Genomic DNA, 18,637 nt, shown 5'->3' with positions numbered 1-18,637 from the left:
TGTTGCCTTCCCTGTAAATGCAGGAACGCAACGCAACGGAATGGGAAAGTTGAGCAGCACGTTATCTGTGCGTTGCGCCACAAACAAAAGCATACAAAATGTACACACACGTTTGCAGTGACATAGGTAAGAAGCTTTGGGTTCCAGTGTAAGTTTTACATTGGGCCCCCAAACATTCTATACATAACAATTGATATGGTGCACCATAACCTGCCAAGGGCAACCACAGTGGCAGAGGTGCAAGAAGGGGATGGGGAACAGTTTGTTAATGATTGCTGCCATTCAGGCTGCTTTCACAGTGGGACGTTACAGGCGCACGTTAGAGCAGCCTGTAAAGCAGCCCAACTCACAGCAATGAAAAATCAATGGGCTGTTCACAGTGCCCACGTTGCGTTGGAGTATAACGCTGCACGTTCAATGAAAGTACAGCGTGCTGTGCGTTATACTCGTATTTGGCTGCGTTTGGATGTTTTCACATGCTCAGTACTGTTTTTTTTAATTTGCTGCATGCGCCGTTTTCGTTTGATAGTATGCGTCAAAAAGTATGCATCACGGACGCATCAAGAGACGCATAACGTGGCTCTATATAACGTCCAACTTCAATACTAACATGCGTTGCGTTAGGGGCACGTTATGCGACCTTAACGTCGCATGAAACGCAACGTCTTAGTGTGAAAGCGCCCTCAAAGCATCTATAGAAGTGATTATTACCAGCACAAGACCAATAAAGAGATAATACTGCAGTTGAGGGAGGGCCACGGTGAGGTTGAGGTTGAAACTTCTGCATCCTCTATTGCTACGCTACTGCGTGTTTTGCGTTATCACACTGCATGCAGTGCATTAGGATGCTGCATGAAGTTAAACTACACTGCATGCACTGTGAACACCACATTGTTGTTGCATTACAGTACAATATTTCGCGTTACCAAGCAGCCATTCCTTAGCACCACAACACACCACTGTGCAAGTAGCATTAAAACATGCAGCGTGTGTTGCGTTACTGCTGCGTTGTAGCGTTATGCTATGCGCATAGTTTGAACTGAGCCTCACTGTCAGCTTTGCAAACAGCTGTCTGCAAAAGTGAGTAGTGATCGTTTTTAACAAAGCTAAATTACAAACAACGCTGCAGAAAACTGCTACCTATCTCATTTGTACAAAAGCAGAATTCCCCTTTAATTACATTCTCTATTCCGACTTGGGGAGAGCCCCCAATGCAGTTTGAAAATCAGACACTTTCTTACCACTGAAATCGAAACACAAATGAGACTAGAGGAAGGAAGAGGGGGTGGAGAGGATCTATAAGAAGATAGTAAACTGACGGAGGCTGGGGTAATATAAAAGGCACGTGGCTAGAGGAGAGTGAGTGGGAAGGCGGCAGGCTGGCACTGAGCTCAGCGTTGGACTCGCAGCATCGCCTGCTCCTTCTCCCAGCCAGGATAAGAGAGGGGATGTCTCTGTAGTGAGGAGGGCTGGTACAAGAGACAGGCCAGACGGGACAGCGTGCACACAGCGGACAGCTAGCAGGCAGGAGAGACTACTAGGTGAGCGCTAGGCTTGGCACACAGCTGCAGACGACGCACACAAACTGGCGCTGATCCTGTGCGGACCGCAAAGTTTCTGCTGGAATGGAAGCAAAAGTTTCCCCTCAAAGTCTCCCGACAGCTCCGTCCGCAGCCTTCTGCACTCTGCCCTGGCAAAACTTTTCCTGTATCCGCGCAGCCTGAAGGCGCCCCCATCTCTTCCTCACCTGGCAGATCGTCTCCCCATCTCCGAGCAGCACAGAGCGCTGCCATCTGCTGCCAGCACCCCTGTGATGAGCTGAAGGCACTTGCCGTACACCCCTAGAGGGATCATGGCAGTGGGGGCACAGCCCCAGGCGGACAATGGCCGGGTGCTTTCGCTGTCCCTGGCACCGGTCTCTGGACAGGACAGTGGCATGGAGTTCGTAGCCCTTACAGCTGTACAGACTGAGAGTGGCAGTCCTCGGCGCCTGGGACTCCTGGGCACCCCTCTGCCGGGGCCACCGCGCAGCTCCAGCTCACATAAGAGATACAGGAGGCTACAGAACTATCTCTACAACGTGCTGGAGAGACCCCGAGGCTGGGCCTTCGTTTACCACGTCTTCATGTGAGTACCCACTTCTCAGTGCCACCCTCCACAAATGCCATCCGTGCTACCTCCTTCTCAGTGCCACCCTTCACTAATACCCCCTACTCAGTGCTACCCTACACTAATGCTATCCTGCTACCACCTTCTCAGTGCCCCCCTTCACTAATACTCCCTTCTCAGTGCCACCCTCCACTAATGCCATCAGTGTTATCTCCTTCTCAGTGTCACCCTCTACTAATGGTATCCGTGCTACCTCCTTCTCAGTGCCACCCTTCACTAATACTAACTACTCAGTGCCATACTACACTAATGCCAGCCCTGCTACCTCCTCAGTGCCACCCTTCACTAATACACCCTTCTCAGTGCCACCCTCCACTAATGCCATCAGTGTTACCTCCTTCTCAGTGTCACCCTCCACTAATGCCATCCGTGCTACCTCCTTCTCAGTGCCACCCTTCACTAATACCCCCTATTCAGTGCCATCTTACACTAATGTCATATGTGCTACCACCTTCTCAGTGCCACCCTTCACTAATGCCAGCCTTGCTACCTCCTCAGTGCCACCCTTCACTAATACACCCTTCTAAGTGCCACCCTCCACTTATGCCATGTGGGCTACTCCCTTCTCAGTGCCACCCGGTTCTCAGTGCCACCCTTCACTAATACCCCCTTTTCAGTGCTACACTCCACTAATGCCATCCGTGCTTCTTAGTGCCACCCTTCACTAATACCACCTTTTCAGTGCCACCCTCCACTAATGTTATTCGTGCCACCCCCTTCTCAGTGCCACCCACCACTAATACCCTCTTCTCAGTACCACCCTCCACTAATGCCATGTCTGCTACCCCTGTCTCAGTGCCACCCTCCACCAATGCTATCTGTGCTCCCTCCTTCTCAGTGCCACCATCCACTTATGCCATCTTTGCTACCCCCCTCTGACAGTAGATCTGTTTACAGCCCTTGCTCAGTCATTAGCTAGCTAGTGGCAGGCAGCTTTCACATGATCTGCCTCCTTATATCATCGTTTATGGCATGGCAATAGAGATTTCATTTGCTGCTGAAGCTAGAGGCTCTGTGATGGTAAATATAAACACAGATAAATATTTCAATATTCCCCAATCCCTGCTGTGACAGTCACAGCTTACACAATACCTCCATCCGGAGTTCCCACTGCTTCAGTCCATCCAGGCAGAACAGTTTGCTTACAAGAATGGTGTTCCCTGAAGATCCATTGATGCTCTGGAAGTAAAAGGGTCAATGCAAATTTGATTGCTGGACTATTTCTGCCCAGCAAAACATACTCGTTTATTTGTTCTGTGGGAAAATGCCCTGAAAATGTGCCTGCCTAGGTTTCTGCTCTCTGTAACGTTGCCTTCCAGTTTCCGAGTACAGTCAGCATTTATACGGGATAATTAAGCTGTTCATGGTGCATGTTATTATTCACTTACAGACTGGAGGTGGGGTGGTAATTAATAATTCTACTAGTTTCAACACTTTTAGAGAAGGCAGTTGTAAGCACAAAAAGGCAATCTTATATATATATATATATATATATATATATATATATATATATATATATATATATATATATATATACACTTTTTTATCGCAATCTTTTAAGTATTTATTTTTTTGACTGTTGGGGTATATAAAGGCGGGCGCACTAGCAGGTAGATAAATATGTCCTGTACATGGTATGAAGGGTGCCATTTGTTTAGTAAAAAAAAAAAAAATGCTACTTTTGCAGCTGTTGTAACGATCCTCTTTCCTTAAAACGTTTTGAGTTATTCACACAGATTGAGCAAGCTGATCAAGTGGCTGCATACTTGTTCCTTTTTTAAAAAAAAAAGGATGCTTAGCATTCACAGCGACATGTAAGAGGCAGGCACTATATAAATCGAAAATAATAGAAATAGTGGGGCACATCTGTATTCCTTTCAGTATATGCTTCCTTTAAAGTGAACCTGAACTCTAGCACAGGACAGAAGGAAAACATATAGAAATGCTCCTTGTGTGTATTTAGAAAATTTAGCATGTCTAATTTCCCCTCATCTGTGACTTATCACAACTGTAATTTGATCTCTCAGCTGTGTCAGCTGGCTGCCTCGTCAGAGCAGCTAATTTGTAAACACAGGATGTTTACCCTATATCTTCCATGAAAGCAGGAAGTAGACACACTGATTTGTACCAGCTGTAACAAAGAAATGTATTTATTTAAAGGTTAGAGCAGAGAGGAAGTTCTGAGTTCAGATCCGCTTTAAATTCTGGCTGACTGTGCAGGTGGAATAGATTAAATCTATATTGGAGAGATAAACCGTCAGCTGGGTAAAAGGAAGACCTAGAGGTGGGTGCATGCTGTGTTAGTTTTCCCACAGAGATCCATAGGAGTTTCAAAATCTGGAGCACTCTAACAAACAAAACTCTAACTTTCCTAGATATGTTGCTTCAGGACCTGTCCCCGTCTACCTCTTAAGCCTTCTGATTGGCTGATAAGTCTGTCCATCATAACTTTGGTCCAAACATGAGGCCCAGAAGATGGAAAAGTATGTGGATGAGAACAGCATTGGACATTTTGTGTACTGGAGCATCATGGGTTTCAGGTGATTTGGAGAGCTAAAGGATGAGATGAGTACTGTATGTATATAATTGATAGTTGGGTAGGAGAGAAACATAGGCTTACTTATAGCACTGGCTGGTTTTGTTGGCATAGAACAGGTGAAGTGCTGATTGGCTGTACATGCAGAAAAGTGGTTAAGTGCAACTGTGTATGTTGAAGTGTTGGCAGGCCATGCAGGCAGAGAGGAAGTTAAAGTGTACCTGTAGAGAAAAAAGTGCCCCAAATGTGTACTCGCCTCAATAGATGGAAGCCACTGGATAATCCAGAGGATTTCCCGTCCTCCTTCCAGCGCTTTGTCCTCTGGAAAACCACCAACAAGCCATTGTGAATGGTTTGGGCTTGCGCAGTAGCACAAACCCGTTTGGGCACTGATTTTTTTTGTTTTTAGTTCAGGTGTGCCTTGACCACTTACGTACCAGCAGTCTCTAGACCTTAAGGACCAGAGACCGCTTATACTGAGAAACGGCTCCTCCCGTCAAATCACCGTGCATACCCGCCGGCCACGGTCACGGTCCTCCATCCGCACAGGCAGCCGTCTCTGCCGTCTCTATGATGGCAGAGCCGTGAGCAGGTCTGGAGCTGCTTTCATTGGCTCCTGACACTGTCTATCAATGCAAGCCAATGGAATTGGCTTACAGTGATGACAGGGCAAGGAGCTCATACAGCTCTGCCATCATATAGATGGCACGGCAAGTGATCTGCGGCGGGGAGAGAGCAGCGCGTTCGGTGGTAGCGGGGAGAGCACGCGGCAGGATGATTGAAATCTGCACCCTGACAGCGGTTAGTTAGGGGATCAACAGGGCATAGATTTCAATCAGTGCGATCCAAAAGTAGTTAAAATGTATTCGAAAGGTGAGAAGTCATTTTGTGTTAGAACTTGCCAGACAAAAGTTATTTGAATCAGGACCTGGATCTCTACAATATGTTGAATTGACTTCTCTGTATCTGAGGATGTAAGGTGCAGATGCGTTGCTTTGCAGACCACTCTAAGGGCTCAATCACACTAGTAAGTTGAAATGCATTAAAATGCTTGAATGAAAACTCATGAATGGGTTTGTGAATTGCTGTGCATTTCAATGTATTTCCACGCATTTCCATGCGATTTAACTCCAGATGAGTTGAAATGCACTGCACAGCAACTCACTTTTGTAGTGTGAATGATAAAATGGAAGTCTATGGACTTCCTTGTTCCCATTAAAAATGCACACTGTGCAGTGAGTCAAAACTTACTGCAACTCACATAGGGCTTGATTCACTAAACCGTGATAACTCATATTACGGCTGCGCTAGCGGTTGTGTACACAATTTGCGCAAATCTGCAATTGTGAATGAGCCCTGACCATACTCTCAGAATTGCTGGGTATGAGCAAGTTTCTACTGAGCTAGAGAAGATCGAGGACCCGTTGTTAGCTAGTGAATGTGGATTACTTTTTTTTTTTATTAAAAAGGTGTTACTGGCAAAAAAAGGTACAGCCTTCCCCTGAGCCTTATGGAGCATGGAGAGGATTGCTTACAGGTTAGTAATCTAATGGTTGTGTGATTGCAGTCACATGCGCACACGCACAGTCAGGATTTCTTTGTATATATTTAGGCTGTCCTGGATTTATTAAAAATAGGTTCTTGCTGTGTATGCTGCATGACACTGCAAGAGCAAAAGCTAATTCACTAAAATTAATGCAGATTTTCAGCGTTATGTTGGGGTTCATTGGGATTTCACTTTAGGTGTTCTTCCTTTTAGTTTTCATTTAAATATAGTACATTGTAGGCAAGCATTATAGTTTGTGGAGCTTTCTAGTACTGCTACAGATCTTTCACGTTGTGATGCATTTATTTTTTTTTGGTATTTTCTTGAGTTGTGAACACTTAAAGAGAACCCGAGGTGTGTTTAAAGAATGTTATCTGCATACAGAGGCTGGATCTGCCTATACAGCCCAGCCTCTGTTGCTATCCCAAACCCCACTAAGGTCCCCCTGCACTCTGCAATCCCTCATAAATCACAGCCGTGCTGTGAGGCTGTGTTTACATCTGTAGTGTTAGTCTCAGCTGCTCCCCCGCCTCCTGCATAGCTCCGGTCCCTGCCCCCGTCCCTTCCCTCCAATCAGCAGGGAGGGAAGGGATGCAGGCGGGGACTGGAGTTCTGCAGGAGGCGGGCAGAGCAGCAGACTGACACTATAGAGATAAACACAGCCAGCTCTGACAAGCTGTTTGTCAGCAGCGTGGCTGTGATTTATGAGGGATTGCAGAGTGCAGGGGGACCTTAGGGGAGTTTGGGATAGCAACAGAGGCTGGGCTGTATAGGCAGATCCAGCCTCTGTATGCAGATAATATTCTTCAAACACACCTCGGGTTCTCTTTAATATCTACTGTCAACACTTTGGCTTCCTGTGTTATAAAGCTAGTTTAGCACTCTAGCAGTGGTGTAACCAGGCCTGTGAGTGGTGTCATCAGCTGTGCTCCCACCTCTTCCAATAACAAGCGTGGCAATAAAGGATGTGTGTAGGAAAATGACCTGTCATAAACAGCTAGTCAGAGCCTTGCCCTGCCAGAATGCAGAAGCAGAGCTTTATAGCTTACCCATGATTTCTAGATATATCTGAGATGTTGTTTTAAATTATTTAAAGGGAACCTGACCTGAAAGGGGTTTGGGGGATGCATACATGAAATAAAGGCGCCTGGAAAAAATGGGCGCAGGGGATTACCGCTAGTAGAATATTGCTAAAATTATCCATATTCTATCGCTGGATTGCATTAGTAAAATATTGGTAATGTGTACCAATATTTTACTATGGCTAAACCTAATCCTACTCTCACACAGAACTCTCCATCTACCAATGCTTAACCCTAAGCCCCTCTTCCCCCCAATGCTGCCTAACCCCAAGACCCCCTTCCCCCCGATGGTGCCTAACCCCAAGACCCCCCCCAGGTGGTGCCTAACCCTAATGCTGGATCCACACCATACAATTTTTTGGCAGATTTTATTATTTCCAGCATGTCTGATCTGAGGATCGATCTTTTTTTTTTTAGCGATTTTCTGATAGATTTCCATAGAAACTAATGGAAATTGATCAGAAAATAGCATAAGACCCCCTCCTGGTGGTACCTAACCCTAAGATCCCCCCCCCCCCAGGGGGTGCCTAAACCAGAGACCCTCCCCCCGGTGGTGGCTCGAGGTACCCAATTATTGGCAAGCAGGGTAAATTTGAACACACACACACACACCCTCCACCGGTTTGGGGAAATACGATAAAAGCTGCGATTTCTGCCATGCGCCCAAATTTCCTTTGTTTGCCACTAATAGCGGCTTTTTATAATAGGCGCCTATGGCAGCTACGTTTTTTCCATAAGGGCTTCTGCGCCATTTTTTCCTGATTTGATGGGGAAACCATTTCTGACTTTGACTTCTGTTCCAACAGCATGTTAGCCATTGATTAATTCAACAAGTTTAGGCTTAGGCTAGGTTCACAGTGGTCAGTTGCATAACACACACATTGTAATGAGTGCAAACTGCAATGAAGACTGGACATAAACTTCGTATCGCGATCAGTTACAATATAGCAGTGTGAAAAGCCCCATAGAATTGTGTGGGCAGTGAGTTCGCTTGCAAAATTATTCTGCAACACAACTAAGCACTGTGAATTTAATAGTACAATTTTCATGAACGATTGTAAAATACTTTCGATTTGTTAAATTGGAAATAATCGATTGGATATGATCCTTTGTGACTAACAACAGGATTTTTTTTTTAATTTTCCGTTTACACGAATAAATGAGTGTATCTGTTACAGAAGAAATGTTATGTCCTATGGATTCTGATATTTAGTCACATAATATTTGCTTGGGCCACTGTGCATATTTATTGATGACAAATAATCTATATTGACAAACTTTCTTCGATTTTATATAATTTATTTTGGTAATTTGCTATATTTAAAAATGTTTCAAACAGCAAAAAATAATATTCGAGGGTTGTCTGGAAAGAAACAGACATTGAATTTTCAAAACATTTATTTTATTTTAGACACACTGTATCTTATTTCTCCATATAATCACCTTCTATATTTTAGCATTTACTGTACATATCTTTTTACAAGGTCTTCTATCCCTTTGTTGTATTAGCATCACACTCATCACCCATGAGTTGGCAGAATTGAGGAAGGTGTAAATGCTTCTGAACAAACAGTGTCCAGCATTCTGCAGTCATGTGACAAGTGATAAAGGTAGTGAAAAGACAAACCTGACAGATACAAGCTAAGGGCTGGTGCACACCTAGAGTGCTTCTGAGCGCTTTTCAAAATGCAAGCGCTTTGAAAAGCGCTTGGCTAATGTATTAGAATGAGATGGATCACACCGGAGCAATGTGATTTTTTTTTTCTCAAGCGCAAACGCAGGTCATGCAGCATCTCTGATGCGTTTCAGCCTGAATTTAAGTATAGGAAAGTGGAAAATTGCTCGAAAAAGCCCTAGAACAGAGCGATTTTCCGAGCCTTTTTTTAAAAACAAAAGCAGTACACTTCCAGCTCTACTGTACGAAGAATTAAAAAAAATGCTACACCAAAACGCTCCAGAAATCGCTAGGCATAACTAGAAAATCGCTAGGCTTTTAGGTGTGCATCAGCCCTTAATGACACTGAAAATTGCCTTGTGTGGCAGATAATAGCAAATGTCTGGTATTTTCTCGATAATACATTAAAGCAGACAAGGTGAAAAAAATAATAAAGTTTCATTAATAAGTATTTGTAAGAAAAACAAAACAAAACACTCAAAATACATAATAGATATACATCAGCAGTACGGTTTTCAACTTCAAACCAGCTGTATATGATCCACTATATGATAATTTTGAGGCTATCATGAGAAACTGCACATTCTTTTTTTTTTTTTTTTATAATAGGTAGCCGCGTCCCTAGTCTAGCTAGCTGAGCATGGTATCCCCAGTATAGCCAGGTGCCCCCCTGTAGCCAGAAGCCTTTACTCACCCAGGCTCCAGCAATGAGCAGCTCTAGACCCCTCTGCTGTAGCCTGCTTCCTCACTCACACTGCAGTTAAGCTCCAGGTCACCATCCGACGTCATGAAGCCGGGACCCGACACTTACGTCAGAGGAAGCGGGGATGCCGGCCGCCAGAGCGGAAGGGAGCGACGATCGCCGGGGGAACGTCAGGAAGGTGAGTGGATCCTCTTCTACTACCCCCCCCCCCCCCCCCCTACCGCCGCAGCTCTAATAGTGTTCACTACGATCCGCTGGTGATTGTGGTGATCACGTGATCAGGAGCCAATAGCGATGGCTCCTGATCACTGAGGGGAGATGTCGGCTGTCATATGGCAGCTTAATCTCCCCTCTCGGGTGTGCGCATGATCGTGTCAGGAGCGAATATGGCAGGTGGCGTAAATCCTACGCCACATCAGGCTTAGACAGTCACAAGTGCGGTGTAGGATTTACATACGGTGGTCCGGAAAAGGTTAAACTAAAGTTGTTATCTCACTATTTTTTGAGAATGCAACTTGCCTAGTCCTGCTGATTCTCTGCCTGTGACTGAATACGTATGCTGATCCAGTGATCTGACTACACCATGACTGCATTGGCTGCATGTTAGTATTAGGTGTGTGAAACAGAATTAGGTGTGTGATTCCCAGAAACTATGGGAATCAAAAGACCAGTAGCAGACCCATGCTTCTACAAATTTTAAAAGGAAATAAAGAGACAGGCTGTGTATTTCGATTAGTTCATGTTTTCTTTAAAGAGGAACTTCAGCCTAAACAAACATACTGTCATTAAGTTACATTAGTTATGTTAATTAAATAGATAGGTAATATAATCTCTTACCCACCCTGTCTTAAAAGAACAGGCAAATGTTTGATTTCATGAGGGCAGCCATCTTTTTGGTTGAAAGGAGGTGACAGGGAGCATGAGACACAGTTCCAACTGTCCTGTGTGCTGATCATCCCTCCCAGTTGCTAGGCAACGTGACTAACAACATAGGAAATCCCATCATGATTTGCACAGCATCAGGGAAAAAAGCCCGGGCAGTTTTCTGTGATGGGTGGAGCTTAGCTAAAAATGCAGCTAAAAATGATGCTTTGGTAAGAAAAACAAAGTTCTGATGCTGTGAAACTGTTAATGAAACACCAAGCCTTTTCAGTTCTGCTGAGTAGATTTTTAATCCAATGATAGATGATTGAACTTGACTCCTTCGGACTCCATCCCTGCGGGAGAGTCGGTGCCGGTGCAACTCCTCCAAGCAGGTACACCACCCCTGCTCCACACCGTGATACAGATTCTAGTAGAAGGAGGCACTCCACAGGCAGGAACTTGCGTTCAACTTTATTGCATGTCAATACACACTACATGTTACGGGCTCCGCCCTTCATCAGGTGTAGATTTTTAGTCCGGAGGTTCACTTTAAAGTGGTCATATAATGGGTAGTTGCATATCTTATAGATACTATGGCTGCTCTCACTTGCTGCTATCACTAAAGAGCCTCTTCCTCTCTAACCTTGGTGAGTGTCCATAGTCAGATGAGAATGTGATCGTGGGCTCAACCACTATGTCATTATAGGTGTGTTACGGCAGTAAGAAACCATCTTTTGAATAACTTACCATGTCTGGAAATTCTTAACTGCCTACAGACTGAAATGTAATATTTATTTTTAATTTTAGACAGCAGAGTCTTCAGACAGATCTGAGTTGAGCTGCAGGTCACCTGTGTAGCTGACGACGTGCTGTGTTGCTATGTGTGTGTGTGTGTGGGGGGGGGGGGGGGGAAAGATGAGTGGCACATGCTTAACGTCACGCAGCAGGTGGTGGATTGGTGCGACCAGTGGGGTCAGTGATACTGGGGTTGAGTAGAACCATTCGACGGATCGCTCGCGGGCAGGGGTTCCCGGCTGCCGTACACACGCCTGATTGTCGGCTGAGTAGATCGTTATTGGTCACCTCAGTCAGGCGTGTGTCTGAGGCTTTAGTTTCTGGATTACATCATTGCATCATTGTTCAAGTGAAAGGGGGTCAGCACAGTCTGTCTCTGTCAGAGAAGAGTGCAGCCTATAGCACAGGCAATAAGTAGTGCAGGAAGTGGCCAGTATATGGGCTTCTTACTAAGTATTTTACTAGTGATTTATTTGACATCATCTAATCAGGAAGCTTCTACCTTAACCACAAACAATGCCTGCAACCATGTGCCTCTACAGATCTAGGAAATCATTTTATGTCAAAATGCTTTGTTTACTACTGATCAATGTGATGCTAATTTTTCAATGGGACTTTAATTTTCTTTTAGCTGTTCTATAACATTGTTTCTGAATGCTGGGAAAAGTGGCTGAATGAAGCAAATATTCTATTCAGCTGCATTGCTGACTGCTTGGAAACACCAGTGTCCTTTGCTTAAGTGCTGCTTAACCACTTGCCGACCGCACACTCATACCGTGCGGCGGCAAAGTGGTAGCTGGAGGATCAGCGACGCAGATCTGCGTCGCCAGGTGCCTCCCTAATTAATCAGGAAAGGCCGCTCGCGCGAGCGGCCGTTTCCGGTTAGATCACGGAGCGGGTCTCTGTGAATAGCCTGCGAGACGTTTGTCTCCTTTGTTTACATTGAATGGCGCTGCTGCGCAGCAGCGCCGTAAGGCAGATCGGCGATCCCCGGCCAATCAGCGGCCGGGGATCGCCGCCATGTGACAGGGGACATCCTGTCACAGGCTGCACAGGACGGATAGCGTCCTGTGCAGCCCCGATCACCAGGGGGGACAGGTAGGAGATGGAGGGGGGGAATTTCGCTGCGGAGGGGAGCTTTGAGGTGCCCCCCTCCCCCCCCCCCCCGCAACATGCCAGCCAGCAGGAGCGATCAGACCCCCCCCTGCACATCATCCCCATAGGGGGGAAAAAGGGGGGGCAATCTGATCGCTCTGCATGCCACTTGATCTGTGCTGATCACAGATCACAAAAAACAGCGCTGGTCCTTAAGGGGGGGGGGGGGTAAAGGCTGGGTCCTCAAGTGGTTAACAGAATACAGTGATCCCTATTAGCAAGCAGGGCTGTGGAGTCGGAGTCGTGGAGTCGAAGTCGTGGAGTCGGGCAATTTTGGGTGCCTGGAGTCGGAGTCGGGAAAAAATGCTCCGACTCCGACTCCTAATGAATTTGTAACTGTAATTAAAATAGAAAATATGATAAAATGTTCTATTTCTCAGATAATAGTCATCAAAAATAATGTATATATACACTATATATACAGTAATAGCTGTGCTTAGTCCACAAAAATGAAATAATCCAATCAAAATTAGTTACTTGTGCTGCTTCAATAAAGCTGTCCCCGTATTTTAAAGGTCAGATATACATATCTAATTGTGACTGTATATATGATGTGTACACAGGAATCTCTTATATATACTAAATAACATCTATGCTGTAAGAATAAAGCCTGATGTGTAGCTGTGTCACTAATAGAGATGGTCAACGAGATGGAAATAATTCTGCATTGATGCTGATTTATTCAAATGTATGCACTCCCTTTGCTGATGAAATCAAATAATTTGATATGTTGTTAAAATTTGGTTTGGTGACTACAAATTAAAGGGTAACTGAGACGGATGAAAAGTAAAGTTTTATACATACCTGGGGCTTCCTCCAGCCCCCTTCAGGCTAATCAGTCCCTCGCTGTCCTCCACCACCCGGATCTTCTGCTATGAGTCCTGGTAATTCAGCCAGTCAGCGCTGTCCGGCCGCATGCCGCTCCCACAGCCAGGAACATTCTGCACCTGCGCAATAGTGCTGCACAGGTGTAGTATGCTCCTAGCGGCGGAGTGTGTCCATGCGCACTACGCCCGACTGGCTCAAGTACCTGGACTCATAGCAGAAGATCCAGGTAATGGAGGAGGACAACGAGGGACTGATTATCCTGAAGGTGGCTGGAGGAAGCCTCAGGTATGTATAAAACTTTAATTTCATCTGTCTCAGGTTTACTTTGTTACACAGTAGTACTATACTCTACATATGCACTCCCCACAGAGCTGCAGAGAATCCACTGAGAATGCTGTGCACATTGAACACAGAGGTGTTCTCTGTTTACAATCTCCTCATTCCCCTGCAGAGTACCTGCACATCATTCTTACATGTACCCACACTTACATTGCCTAGGGCCTGATAGATGTTCTTTGTTCCGGTTTGTACCTTTTACAAGTACTCTTACCAAGTACTAGTTTTAGTCTAAAGGGAATAAATATAGTAGTCTACATATCCTTCTCACTTCAGTTGTCTTGTAAAATTCCTAAGCGTTGGCAGTTAAGAGACGAATTTCATGTTACATACTTTTAATCAACAAAATTGTAATATGCAAATTAGAGGAGTCGGAGTCGTAGTCGGTGGAATCCTAAACTGAGGAGTCGGAGTCGGTGGATTTTTGGACCGACTCCACAGCCCTGTTAGCAAGTGTGGAGGTTGCTGCAATTTCCTTTTAATCCTATGTCCATTCCCTGCGAATTCACCTTTTCAAAGGGAAAAATATACAGGGATATTTTTAGAATGTTTACATATATACAGTATATATTATTTTCTAATTATTTACATAAAAAAATTTTTTTGCAAATGTTTTTAATGCAGTAGTGCAGCCACTCAGTGGATGTAGGTGAGAGTTAGGCTATGCACATACTTTCAATTATTGTAGCACACCGGGATCAGGACTTGATTGGTCGGTTGACAGTTTTGGGCCAACTTCTGTACAGATAAGTCATTAGCCTGGAGGCCAGCGATATGTCTGTAACCATGGAGCGGTGACTTGTGGTGCATGACGGAACAGTTTCAGGTGGGCACGGTGAGTGGGAGAATAATGTACTCCGGTAGTCAGACATCACTAATCCCAGACCTTTGGGTGACATTTCTTTCCTTTTAATACCAGTTGTCCTGAGTCTTGCTGACCTCTTTGGCTGCAGTAGGGTCTGAATCACACACCTAAAACAAGCATGCAGCTAATCCAGTCAGACTTTAGTCAGAGCACCTGATCTGCATGTTTGTTCAGGGTTTATGGCTAAAAGTATTAAGACTTACACATGCTTGACTAAAGTCGACTGGGGTGGGCAATAACGACTGCCTCTGCCTATTATCAAGCATGTGTATGGCAACCTCGACTCTCAGCCCGCGAGCGATCAACTCACCCGATGGATGGCCAACTCCTTTGAAGACGCCGCTTCCTCGTCTGCCGCATGACATCATGCATGCATCACTCTGTCGTCTCCCTCCTCACTACTAGCAGTATGCGTCAGCTACACAGCTAACACACATCTGTACTGGCCGGCACAGCGATGTTGCCCAAGGCAATGGGGTTCAGTTAGGCAACATACATCACAGGTGTGTACGCACCGTTAGAGGCAATGATCAGCAGGGTAGCCAGGCAATAAAAATGTCACCCTCCATATTTCTCTCACTTCAGGTGTACTTGAAAACTCTGAACATTGTATGGTTACTTGGATTTAAAAAACTAGATTATATTCATAAAGTCTGCTGTTAAAGCACACCTGGGGAGGACAGAAAAGTTAGATATTTACCTCAGTAGTTGGATAGTCCAGAGGTTTCCTGGATCCTAGTAAAGCCCACCGTTCCATCACAGGGCCCCTCTTCATCTTATGGCCACACTCCCGGAATCCAGACTGGGCATGCATGGGTAGTGATGGTCATGTCTAGGAAAACTCACGGAGAAGCATGTGATCAGTTTGGTCAAGTGATAGATATGCAAGTCTCTGATTTGATAGTCAAGATCGTGTACTAAAGCAGGATGTGATCACAACAAATTAGAGCTATGCAAATATGTCAGCTGTTCACATCACATGCTTCTCCATGAGGTCTGCTAGACATGACTATTACTATGCATGTGTCCACTGATGCTCAACAGAATGAAGCCACTCATGCAGAGCTTTTTTCTCTGTGCATGAGTGCTTCTTTCTACTGGGCATGCTGCTCAGTCCGAATCCACTCGTTCATGGCTGCTCATGGCCAGAAGAAACCTATTCATGTTCCACTGAGTCAAATAGGTATAGAGGGACCTTGCACTGGAATGGTGGGCTGAGGCAGGATCTGGAAAGCCTCAGGACCATTTGGAGGCGTCCCACTGGTGAGGTAAGTATATACAGTGGGATGTGAAAGTCTGGGCAGCCTTGTTAATTGTCATGATTTTCTTGTATAAATCATTGGGTTTTACGATAAAAAATGTCAGTTAAATATATCATGTAAGAGACACACACAGTGATATTTGAGAAGTGAAATTAAGTTTATTGGATTTACAGAAAGTGTGCAATAATTGTTTAAACAAAATTAGGCAGGTGCATACATTTGGGTACCAAAGAAAAAGAAATCAAATCAATATTTAGTAAATCCTCCTTTTGCAGAAATTACAGCCTCTAAACGCTTCCTGTAGGTTCCAATGAGAGTCTGGATTTTGGTTTAAAGTCATTTGCACCATTACTCTTTACAAAACATCTCTAGTTCATTCAGGTTTGATGGTTTCCGAGCATGGACAGCTCTCTTTAACTCACACTACAGATTTTCAATTATATTCCGGTCTTGGGACTGAGATGGCCATTCCAGAACGTTGTACTTGTTCCTCTGCATGAATGCCTTAGTGGATTTTGAGCAGTGTTTAGGGTCGTTGTCTTGTTTAAAGATCGAGCCCCTGGCGCAGCTTCAGCTTTGTCACCTATTCCTGGACATTGGTCTCCAGAATCTGCTGATAATGAGTGGAATCCATGCGTCCCTCAACTTTGACAAGATTCCCAGTCCCTGCACTGCCACACAGCACCACAGCATGATGGTACCACCACCATATTTTACTGTAGGTAGCAGGTGTTTTTCTTGAAATGCTGTGTTGTTTTTCCTCTATACATAGCGCCTCTTGTTATGCCCAAATAACTCAATTGTAGTTTCATCAGTCCACAGCACCTTATTCCAAAATGAAGCTGGTTTGTCCAAATGTGCTTTAGCATAGCTCAAACGGCTCTGTTGGTGCTGTGGGTGGAGATAAGGCTTCACTCTTGCATACAGCATGTCCTTGTGTAAAGTGTGCCGAATGGTTGAACGATGCACAAGGACTCCATCTGCAGCAAGATGATGTTGTAGGTCTTTGGTGCTGGACTGTGGGTTGACTCTGACTGTTCTCACCATTCGTCGCTTCTGTTTATCCAAGATTTTTCTTGGTCTGCTACTTCGAGCCTTAACTTGAACTGAGCTTGTGGTCTTCCATTTCCTCAATATGTTCCTAACTGTGGAAACAGACAGCTTAAATCTCTGAAACAGCTTTCTGTATCCTTCCCCTAATCCACGATGGTGAACAATCTTTATCTTCTGAGAGCTGTTTTGAGACCCCCATGTTGCTACTCATCAGAGAAATATAAAAGAGGAGGGAAACTTACAATTGACCTACTTAAAAACGCTTGTTTATAATTGGATTCACCTGTGTATGTAGGTCAGGGGTCACTGAGCTTACCAAGCCAATTTGAATTCCAATAATTAGTTCTAAAGGTCTTGGAATCAATACAATGACAACAGTGCCCAAATTTATGCACCTTCCTATTTTTAGGTAAACAATTATTGCACACTTTCTGTAAATCCAATAAACTTCATTTCACTTCTCAAATATCACTGTGTGTGTCTCCTATATGATATATTTAACTTACATTTTTATCATAACAACCAACGATTTATATAGGAAAATCATGACGATTAACAAGGTTGCCCAAACTTTTGCATCCCACTGTAACTTTTTTGTTTTCTTAAGATGTCCTTTATGTTGTAGAAGCTTGCAACCTTTGCCAAGGTACTATCATTGTTAAAATATTTGTGATTTTGAGCTTAAACGGTTGCATTCATATGGATGCACCCATAATAAGAATTAGCCTTACATAAAACTAGGAGGGATCTGGCATGTGGGATCTGGGTGATCCCAGTTGATACACTTCAAAACTGCCTTCAAATGGAAGGTTTAAAAACTGCTCAGCTAGCTATGCAAGCCTTGCATGGGATGAATTGCAGATTGCAGTGCTAACAATGAAAAGGATTCCCTGGAATTGACCTTCTCAGGTTTCTAATGGTCAATCCTCAAGCTCTGTAATATATATTGCTTTCTGCTTACCTATTAGAGAGAATAATGTAACTGATATGCAGGGTTAATAGCTGCTATAATCATTTATCTAAAACAAAATTATCATCACCAGAACCAATTGTTTGTGATCATCTCATGTGACATTCTAGCATGACTATAGGGGTCTCCCACTGTCAGCAGCTTCCTCTTCATTTATCTGCTGAGTTGGGTAACAGCTTATGTATAAGTAATTTGGTTATGTATTTCCAGTTACAGCTCATAGGAGGGACCCCTCACAGGTCCAGCTCTTTTTAAAATGGGGCCCTGGGCAAAAATTAACATGTGATCCCCTAAACAGCACCCCCATAAAGCAGTATTAGGTGCTGAGCCCTTCCTTTTTTTTAAATGCTGCATTAGGTAACTTTCCCGACCCCAGCAATGGGTGCCAAAGCCGCCCCAAGATAGCAGCATCAGATAGTCTCTTTGTCTCCCCCCCTCCGAATAGTATTAGGTTGTCCCCCGGGGCCCCAGAGCTGGCTGACAGGCTCCAACAGTTCCCTTACAGAGTCCAGTACATGCAGCAGTTGATTGAACTCGCTTATCTAGCCGGCGTGCTCCCTCCTATAACCTGTTTATTCTATCCATGCCGATGCCTCTTCTCTGTACATGCTGTCGGAGTTACGGAGAATAGGAATGCAGTTGGAAAGACACAGACTGATGGAACAGCGCACCGGCCAGATCTGTCGAGTTTGCTCTGCTGTGAGTACTCTGCAGGGTGCCACTATAAATTTGGGGGGAGACCTGGATAGGGGAGCATCAGCCCAACGTGGCCCTATGGAAGTGACCACTTATAGATGC

The 18,637-nt window shown here is 44.7% G+C and overlaps 1 protein-coding gene across 5 annotated transcripts in view; it reads left to right on the top strand.

Moving 5' to 3' along the window:
* The first annotated feature begins 1,364 nt into the window (after window positions 1-1,364).
* Window positions 1,365-18,637, top strand: part of KCNQ4 (potassium voltage-gated channel subfamily Q member 4) — a 274,488-nt gene continuing 257,215 nt past the window's right edge. For 3 of the 5 annotated variants that reach the window (XM_068268918.1, XM_068268917.1, XM_068268916.1), the window contains exon 1: window positions 1,365-2,127. In XM_068268918.1, coding sequence (XP_068125019.1) covers window positions 1,853-2,127 — 275 coding nt within the window. In that variant the 5' untranslated portion in view covers window positions 1,365-1,852. The remainder of the gene's footprint in view (window positions 2,128-18,637) is intronic. The other 2 variants (XM_068268920.1, XM_068268919.1) reach the window with 1 other exon arrangement.

The sequence above is a fragment of the Hyperolius riggenbachi genome, chromosome 2, assembly GCF_040937935.1.
Source record: "Hyperolius riggenbachi isolate aHypRig1 chromosome 2, aHypRig1.pri, whole genome shotgun sequence".
NCBI classification, from domain to species: Eukaryota; Metazoa; Chordata; class Amphibia; order Anura; family Hyperoliidae; genus Hyperolius; species Hyperolius riggenbachi.
Note: the sequence above shows the minus strand (reverse complement) of the source record. Positions and strands in the feature narration are given on the sequence as shown.